The sequence below is a fragment of the Cupressus sempervirens genome, chromosome 11, assembly GCF_028749045.1.
Source record: "Cupressus sempervirens isolate cs-2001-9-10 chromosome 11, ASM2874904v1, whole genome shotgun sequence".
NCBI classification, from domain to species: domain Eukaryota; kingdom Viridiplantae; phylum Streptophyta; class Pinopsida; order Cupressales; family Cupressaceae; genus Cupressus; species Cupressus sempervirens.
Genome location: NC_143128.1, coordinates 75,642,668 through 75,652,567, shown reverse-complemented (window position 1 = coordinate 75,652,567; position 9,900 = coordinate 75,642,668). Strand labels below are relative to the sequence as shown.

The 9,900-nt window shown below is 36.3% G+C and overlaps 1 protein-coding gene across 1 annotated transcript in view; it reads left to right on the top strand.

Annotated features, from left to right (window-relative positions):
• The first annotated feature begins 1,261 nt into the window (after positions 1-1,261).
• The window catches only part of LOC149528311 (zinc finger, C3HC4 type family protein), a 65,587-nt gene continuing 56,948 nt past the window's right edge, over positions 1,262-9,900 (top strand). Inside the window, exons 1-2 of the mRNA XM_089809132.1 lie at positions 1,262-1,416; positions 1,519-1,656. Coding sequence (XP_089665258.1) covers positions 1,396-1,416; positions 1,519-1,656 — 159 coding nt within the window. The 5' untranslated portion in view covers positions 1,262-1,395. The remainder of the gene's footprint in view (positions 1,417-1,518; positions 1,657-9,900) is intronic.

Here is a 9,900-nt window from a genome sequence, read left to right as displayed (position 1 = left end):
TATCCCAAGTTTCGTTTCCCCTAAGTGATCATTTGATTAATTTTCAAAGTCAAAATCAAATGCAACTATTTGTTTCTAACTTGTTCACTTGCATGACAATTTGAAGTAGGAAACTTCGACAGTTCATTACTTTCAACCCTGATGTCATTATGGGATGAAATCTTGCAAGGTGAAAGTATGTGGACCAGAGAACACAAATGCAAAGTTTCAAGGCTTAGTCATGTGATCTTGTTAGTTCTTAAAGCCAATTCTAGGGCTCCTCGACACAAAAATGATAATTTTCAAAGAAGATAAAAAAATGCTTGTTAAACGGTAAAAAAATGCTTGTTAAACAATCAACAAGTGGTCAAGGTTGAACAAAACCAATTTGGGGATGTTTCCTAGTGATTTCTTGGTAGTTCGGGTGCTTGAGCTTGGATTTTTTTAGTCGAGCCACCTTGTGACCCGACTTGACTTGTTAGAATATTGCCCCTCATAAGAAGTAATGCGTCTTATCATTCAAATCATCTTGATTTAAATAATGACTACTGTAATTTTATTAAGTCAAAAGTGGAAAATGGGCAAATGTTTATCCAAAGATTGTCATATTGATCATGATTGTCAACTTATACTAAAGGGTGTAAAACTGGTCCAAGCATATGTGTTATAAATATGGAATTGTATCCATGGTTAATGTTATGAGATCAACATGAATGATGCTATTAGAGTAATTTTACATTTTGTAGTTGTAAGGCTTATGAGAGGATGATGTTTTCAAATGGAAGCACAAATTAAAGATAGTAAAATGTATATGAGTGCGATAGAATGACAATATCCTCATTGGTGCATGGGTGTCATTCTGAAGGAAATAATGTAAATTTTGAGCGCTGATTCTATTTCTTGTTGAATATGTAAGAAAACAATAATGAGCACAAATAAAAGTTCATGTCTATGAAGGACCTGCTGCATGACATGAGGCAATTTTGTAACAAATTTATTTGTCACTTAACATTGAATTCTTTCCCCTATTTATTCATGCAAGAAACACAAGAAAACAATTATATTCTATGAAACACTACTCAAAACATAATATTATTTTATTATTTAATTAAATCTAATAACAAATATAATTAATAATCTCAAAGCTAGCTTATGAAGCTGATTGCATTTTCTTATTTAGATCAACCTTTTGAGTCATAGAATCCTATCCAAAATATCGATTAAAAAAAAATCAATCTCAAAATTTTGAAGTTATTAATTGATCGAGTGTGGAAAAATAACGAGTTTGAAAATGTAATTGTTCTATACGAGGCAACGTTTAGAAGTATTAGGGAAGAGACGAACCGCACACTTAAATTGGTTAGGTGTCGACGACAAAAACAAGCGAGGAAAAAATTGTGCTGTTGTGGTGGAACCATGGTTTCTATATTGGTTCAGGTGCTCAATTCTGTGCATTCTTTTGCGTCTGATTGGATTCATTCCACGGTATATTTTTGTTCTTCAAAGTTAGTGATTAAGAAAAATGTGTATGCATTGCAGGAACGTATCCTGGGAGCCGCCATGGGAGCTGGATTCGCAGCAGCCACTGTTCTGTATGAACAGAAACTTATTTACAGGTCAGCTGCGCGTTCATTTGAATCAATCTCTGGACGCCCGGTAGCTCCATCTGCGCCTCAGGTAGCAACAAATCTTATGTATAGCTATAGAATTTAAAAACTAGTGATACTAGATAAAGTAAAATAGAAACAGAAGGTAAGGCGTCTGATCAAAAATTACTCGTCTTGTTTATGACAAGCCTTTATTCTTGGCCTGTGAGTTGAGGTTTATAAATTTCACTTGTACCCATTCAGGACTAGTAGCAGTTTTGCCTGTATGATATCTGATCAGATTTTTGACTCTGGGTATTCATCACGGTGCTTCTTTTACAGATACGATATGAAATTTATGTAGTTACATTATTTACACATTTACGATTAGAATCAAATGTTGGTATTTTTCTTTATGGTGTTTATTCGTTAGAGTCGATTGATTACAATGTATATAGACCTAGGAGGGCATCCGTTATTTGACTGCAGATGCAGAGAAATCAAAGGTTCATCAATCTTGAATGTAATTTGGATGTTCTTGGAGAATACTTTGTGGGCGGTATGAATTAATACCGAAATGGAACTTGATTGTATTTTGTTACCAGTTGAACATCTAATCAAATGTAGATTAAACCCTGGGAAATTTCATCCACCAGTTTAGGCCAGTGGCTATGGGGCAACATAAATGCACCCATATGCAGTGTATTTAGTCTAACTCTGTTGTATTTACGTTGCATGCGATGCATTCTCGTGGCACCATAGACAATGCCCCAGTTTAGGGGATCAGGGTAAACTTTTGGATGCTATGTTATATTTTATATTTTATATTTATGATGTTGTGATGCACCATTGCAGTTTTCGAACAAGTAGTGGGACCATTGACTTAAATAATTTCAGCCAAAACTTAAATGCTTATGTTTCTAATCAAGTTTATTGAACCGCCTAAAAATAAAAGAACTTTCTTGACTCATTCTGAAATGCCATTTTGAACTGCCCCTTTAATCTCTTATCTGTAGATGTCGCATTTCTTAAAGTACGAACAAAAATGTATGGCTCTCTGCAAGTTCACAATTAGAAGGTAGTCTAGGGAGCTTCGTCCCCTGAAATACTTTCTTTAGCAAAGAATGATTTGATTTACGACTTGATTGTTGGTCTTCTTTTCTTGTTCTTCAATATATAGCAAGATTTGTACATTTGGAAGGCCTTATCATCTTCACTTGGAAACAAATGGTGCTTTGTCCAGGGATCTTGCATAGACAGACTTTCATGCGATTGCATGAGATCAAATATTCAACTTTACAATGACCACAAGTCCAAGCATAACTATGAGTTTGACATATTTCCAAAGGGGAGAGTTTGTGTTTAATTTGAAGCGGGGTTGTTTCATGGAGCTGGAAACAATCACCATCATATTACCTAAGACAACAATATCAAACAACATATTCAAAGAATTAAAATAAATAAAATTTGAAGACAAAAATGCAGTGTGACATTGGCACGGGAGGACACCAGGACAAGTTTCCAGGATTGGGAAAAAAGGGCCTCAATTTGGGGATGGCAGGGGAACAACAGGGGTGTTAGAAATAGAGGTTTGGTTGGCACTTGGATGTACTGTTTATGTGTTGTATTGATGACAGGTTTTGTCATTGATGACAATATATGTTTATGTGATCATTATAGACAAAGATTCTGTATATCGCATAGTGATTGTTGGCACATAATAGGTTAAGCTATGTAAGCTTAGGTTTGTTTAGAAGGATGAGTATAGATATCATATATATGTTCGCTGGATCTTATGTTGAGTTCTAGATAAGTTACAATATGTTTGGTGAAGATTGGTAGCAAACTAGTGTACTGGAAATAATGTTAGAGACGGTAGCATATTTGCTGTATCTTATTAGTGAGGTGGAATTAATGTCAGCGAGCTTGGACCGTGGTAGAAGACTTGTTCGTGAAGCTATGTTCATGATAGCAAGGCTTGAGGAATATTTTGGAATGGTCTTTGTTGTGAAACATGCAGTATGTTTTATTGGCAGTCGACTAGGTTGAGGAAATGTATTGGTTATCATTGGGAATTGTAATATTTGTATTGTAACATGTGGGAACCTCAATTTAGTTTTTGTAATGATGCTTATGAAGACATGTATGCCTTAGCATGGACCTATGTAATTAATTGTACATTGGGGAAGCTTTAACAAGCCAACCTAATTAATTATTTGTGAGAGTATAAAGGAAAGATGTCTTCCTTGGTTGGGAGTCATTATGTATGTAATGTATTTGGTCAGTTGATGCAAGCTTGAATGCTAGACGATCAGAGCAGAGTAGAGATTAAGTTGGTTGATTGTGTTGAGCTTCAAAGGAAATATTTTGGCAAGTAAGTTGCATATCAGTTAGTTCACTTGATTTGGATTTGTTATCTTGAAGTTTGATGTTCACAGTTTCTGGAACACTTAGGTAGTGGGTCTATTTGTTTCTTCATAAACCTTTAATAGGGTTAGAACCTTCTAACAAGGGTTCAAGGTCTTTTAACAGGGATATGTCCTCTAACAAGGATTGTTGTACTGGATGCACTGTAATTGGCTCCTAAAAGGGTCACATCCTTTCACAAGGAACTCATGTTTTAGTACACTATCTTGCATGTACCATCCCCACCGAGGTTTTCCCTCTGATCAAGGGTTTCCTTTGTCAACAAACCATTGTGTTATGGTGTATGATTTTCTCTATTGTTTTGATTGTTGGAGTTGAGATTTATAAGTTTGGATCAAAGGTTAATTTGTCACAATTGATTCATCCCCCCTCATAGTTGCGTGTGGACTTTACTTCTTAACAAAGGGGATGATGGCAGGAGGCAGGAGTGGAGGGGGGAGGGCAGCGGTGCAACATACTATACATATAGCACATGAAATGCTAGTTATAAATTTATGTTTTAGTATAACATACCAAATTGAAATACTTGCACATAGCAAAATTGCAACATGAACCAGAACCATTGAACATTCAGCATAGTACATACCCAATAGTAACATTAAAATATCAAAATTCAAATAGAAATTCAAATTATCGATAAATAGGATTTATATTAATTCTATCAAATATCAATTATATCATAAAGATGATTACAATGAGTAGCATCATGCATGATATGAATCACAATCAATATCAAAACAATACAAAATTATGTCAAAATGATAAAATGTAGTGATGGGAAGCCTCTAATCATCTCCCTAAGCCAAAGTTCTCATCACTAGAACTATTGGACTCCTGATGCTCAAGTTTTGGCAAAGGAATACCAACCAACCCTACATCTGTTTTTGTTGCAAACTCATCCTCATCAATATGAGATGGATCCTCTGGCTCTACATCCCATCGTGTTGTTGGGATCTCTTTGTACGTGTGTGTCTTGCAATTTATGATATGCAAGACATTCTGCACAACAACTAGCTTCCCTGCTCTCTTAGAGGTATTTTTGTTCAACTTAACAAAGTGGATAAAGCACACAAGCACACAAGTACCCAAGTACCCTTGACATTTTGAAGCATCCACGCGGGGGTGGCGGATGAGGGTGTGGTGCGACGACGCTTGGGAGGCAGTAGGAGTACTTGGGTGCTCCATGTACTTGTCCTGAGGACATCCCCACATTGGGTACTCTTGGGTTGTGGGCTGAGTGCGAGTCCCTGGGTTTCATTGCAAAAATGTGACGACCAAAGTTGCCAATTTGGCTATGAGTATGAGGACCTAGTACATGGGTACATGCAAACCTTTTTTGGGCTTTGGGTATGTGTTTGTGTATATTATATATTGAAGACATATACAAAACTGTGAAACTAAATCATTTGATAGTATGATACTTCATCAACGATCAATACCAAATGTCAAAGATAAATATTAAATGCCAATTGAGTAAACCTTAAAGACAATAACATCATTCAATAGATGTACTATGCAAATTCAAGATTGTATTGTACTTCAAAAATCAAAGGGGTTTGGGAGCAATGCTTTCCAAGGGGGTCAAGGGGCAGCGACCCTTGCAGGGGTTTGGGGATAGCGTTCCCATTGGGGTTAGGGGTAGCGTCTTTTGTGGAGTCTGGGGTAGTGTGTTAGGATAAACCACAGACAGAAATGAAAACTACATGCAAATATAACCAATAACAGAAAATAATAGATCACACAGAAATAAACACAAGGCACCAAGATTTAACGTGGTTCACCCAATCCCTGGGCTACGTCCACTAAACAGCAAGTCCGATCTTATTGCAATCCAGTGATTACAACCTGATTACAATCCGTAATCCCTTACAGCTCAATACCGCCGCAAGAACCAATTTCGCATCACAACATAATGAAAAAATACCTAACCTTAAACCCTTTTATACAAGTATTTAATCCGTTTTAGGGTTACAACATGTCGGCCATAATATATCGGCTACCATGTCGACCACGGCCAAAAATTTTTTTTGGGGCGATGCTCCGAACCCCACTATTTATGAAGTATGTACAGTACTTTCTTGATCAGTCACCATAATCTAACATAGTGCCCCTTGTAGGGTCCTAGGGCAACACCTATGGCATGCTCCTTGTCATAATAAAAGGCGAGATCGAGGGGCAAAACCCTTGTTGCCAAGACCAAATTAAGATCTTCAAAGCACATAGAATTCCATGATGCACATCATTTTATGGCCTTATAAAGGGTTGTTTTAATTGAGTTTTTTAAGTCACTTTTTGTGAGTTGCTCGTGCACGTGCTTGAACACGCTTCGGATGTGTTCCACATGCATGCCACAAGCTGTGAATGCACCAAGATGTGCAAGTTGCACATCTGGCGTGCTTTAGTGGGGTGTGCATTTTGCAACTTAGATGACAACTTAATAGTGAACTCATTTCAATAAAATAAGCATGTCTATAGATACCTAGAAGAATGAAAACAAACCAAAAACTTCAAAATAAAACAAGTGAGTTCATTTGTATAAAAAATGTAGGAATACTTGCAAATTTGTATGAATAGAACAACTAGCTTGGAGCATTTAACAATCAATCTTCAACTCTATTCGTGCAATGGCAAACGATAAAATAAGTTTAGCAATGGAGGAAAAAAATGTTTTCTTTTCATTGACAATATGAAAAATGAGTTTGCTATTGCTGTTTTGTATTTTAGGGTTGGGGATGGATAGATCATTTTGGAGCAAAAAAAAAGTTCAACTAAAGTTAAAAAATCACCAAATTCGCCAAAATTCCTAGTGAAAGGGCATAAGACCCTTACTCTCGAGATGTTTTTGGATCTTCACTTGCTATACCTTATAGTTTTTTCATGCAGTTTGATAACAAAAGATAATTTTCCCCCATGATTTACTGCTTACCATAGATCAAACCAACATAAGAAAAAGTAAGAAACACGAGCATTTCAAATGAAACTTTATATTAGCTCATGATTATGAAGAAAGCCTCCCTTGACAATTACAATTATTAACATTTTATTATAACTGTGTTCAGAACAATACTGAATTAAAATTGCTATTACAATCAGCTTGATTAAAATCAAACAAAACAATTTATGCTGGAGTGTAGAGCATTTGGATACATTTAAGAAGTTGGAAATCAAATAGTCCTGTTGGACAATTATTGTCATTGATGTAAAGGGGCAAAAACAGGAGATGGCTTAAAATTTGGGTCAACCATAAGTATAAATAAAATAAATATTTTTTAAGCTATTGGTCAATCCCTGCAGTGTAGCACCCATTTTTGTAAACATTTAATATAAGTTAAATATATTTTTGAGGGTTGACCTCTCTTGAATGGGTTACCTATTTTGGGAGAGTCACATCCCTTGGGCAAAGGGATATGTTCGATTGATTATTAAACAAGGGAGGAGGAGATGTATTTGACAAGAAAATATTGAATACAATACCTATTTTAATACAGGTCTAGATCAGACCTTAGAGCAGATCTAAGGTGCACTTATGATCAGATTTTAAAGCAAATTATTGCAGGTCTATGAGCAGATCTTAACTTTCAATTATTGCAAATCTATGTTAGGATCTTAAGGCGAAACATTGCAGATCCATAAGCAGAAAATATTGAAGATCCTAACATAGATTTGCAATAATTGAAAGTTAAGATCTGCTCATAGACCTGCAATAATTCGCTTTAAAATCTGATCATAAGTGCACCTTAGATCTGCTCTAAGGTCTGATCTAGACCTGTACTAAAATAGGTATTGTATTCAATATTTTCTTGTCAAATACATCTCCTCCTCCCTTGTTTAATAATCAATCGAACATATCCCTTTGCCCAAGGGATGTGACTCTCCCAAAATAGGTAACCCATTCAAGAGAGGTCAACCCTCAAAAATATATTTAACTTATATTAAATGTTTACAAAAATGGGTGCTACACTGCAGGGATTGACCAATAGCTTAAAAAATATTTATTTTATTTATACTTATGGTTGACCCAAATTTTAAGCCATCTCCTGTTTTTGCCCCTTTACATTCTAACTCCTCTCTCTCATCTCTATTTAAGAGATGACCCTCCTCTCTCATTAAACAACAATGAGGTTTCTTCCTCTTCTCAATTATTGTATGAGCATTGCTCTCTCTCTCTCTCTTCCTTCTTAGGCTTTTCATGCCTCATTCATAATATCACAAGGGGTTTTATTTGCTTTCCCCTTTTCAAATATCTTGTCTCATGGTGTTGGAGCTTGAAGCTTTCTCTCTCCTATTTTATGGTAATACCTTTTCATGCATTTACTCACTTAGATTCTTTCCTGGTATTGTTTATTTACAGATTTCTTTTTCCATTTCTAACAATGGTGCTGGTGGACTTTGATTTTGAGATTTAATGAGTAGAGGAAGCTGAATAGATGTTTTCTAACAAATACCAATGAGATAAATCCATTCTACCCTCCATTTGAAACATTTTAGATATAGAACAAAAATTGATTAATGTAAGTGGGAGGCATGTAGGGACCCCCCTTCTCATAAACCATGAGTCTTGTTGTGAGGTTTTCACACCATCGCCCCATTGCAAACGGGGACCCCCTTTTTTTGCTTTAGTCGTAGGAGTAGTGGTCTTAGATGCTTTTAGGTGGTCTTGTAGCAATTTTCAAGTCTCGAAGCTGAAGAGATAAGTTTGAACAATTTTGGCTTGCTGGGAAGTTAGGTCTATCTAGGATGTGAGTGATAGTTGGACTAGGCTAGTCAAGGATGTGGAGTTTAAACCAAGTGATTTGTGATGAAATGAGTTCCTTTTGAAAATCCTTGTTCTAGCTGTAATTTGACGTTAGGAAGCCGGCAAAGGTTATGAGAGGTTAGAATGTTGAAGGTCTGTTGAATCCTAAAATTTGGCTAAGTCTGGCTAAGTTTGGAATTTTTTGGGAACCCCCAAAATCTAGAATCTTTATTATAACTCCTATGAAGCGGAAACCTATCTCAAACATCTTGACAATATTTGGTGGCAACTTAATGATTGTAATATTAGAATGATGAGGGGAAGAAATTGATAATTTTTCCAAAGGATTTTTCCCTTCAGTGGAAATTTCGCAAGTTTGGAATTTTCCACCGGTGGAAATTTTGCATCTCCCAAAATTTCCCCCACATCGAGTCTCCCAAGTTCCACCATCCTCTAAGGTATTAGAAAATTCGTTTGTGTCATGAAGGCAATATCACAAGCAAGAATAGAGCAGGGAATCGCCAAGGAGCGTTAGAATAAAGAAACCTTAAGAACACCAAGTCTTGGTGGAAATTTCGGATCTTCCAAAATCTCCCCCATGGAAAATTTGCATCTTCCGAAATTTTCCTCACATTGAGTCTCCCAAGTTCCGCCATCCTTTAAGGCATTAGAAAATCGGTTTATGGCATGAAGGCAACATCATGATCAAGAATAGAGTAGGGAATTGCCAAGGAGCGTTGGAATGAAGAAACCTTAAGAGCACCAAGTCTTGGTGGAAATTTCAGATCTTTTGAAATCTCCATTGTGGTGGAAAATTTGGATATTCCGAAATCTCCCCTTTTGGTGGAAATTTCAGATCTTCCAAAATCTCCTCTTTTGTCAAAATTCTTCTGAAATCTCCCCCATGGTGGAAATTTGGGATCTTCCGAAATCTCCCCTTGGTGGAAATTTCACATCTTCCAAAATCTCCCCTTTGGCGGAAATTTCGTATCTTCCGAAATTTCTCTCACCCCTTCCCATCTACTACCATGCACTAAAATTGTTTAAGGGGAAGTATCTTGCCACCTAATTGTGAAAATTCAAGATTGATGGTGTTAAGGTGACCTTAGCTCCAAGGGCGGTGGTTTTATTTTAGCAATTAAATTTAAAAATTTGGGTGTTATCACCACTAAG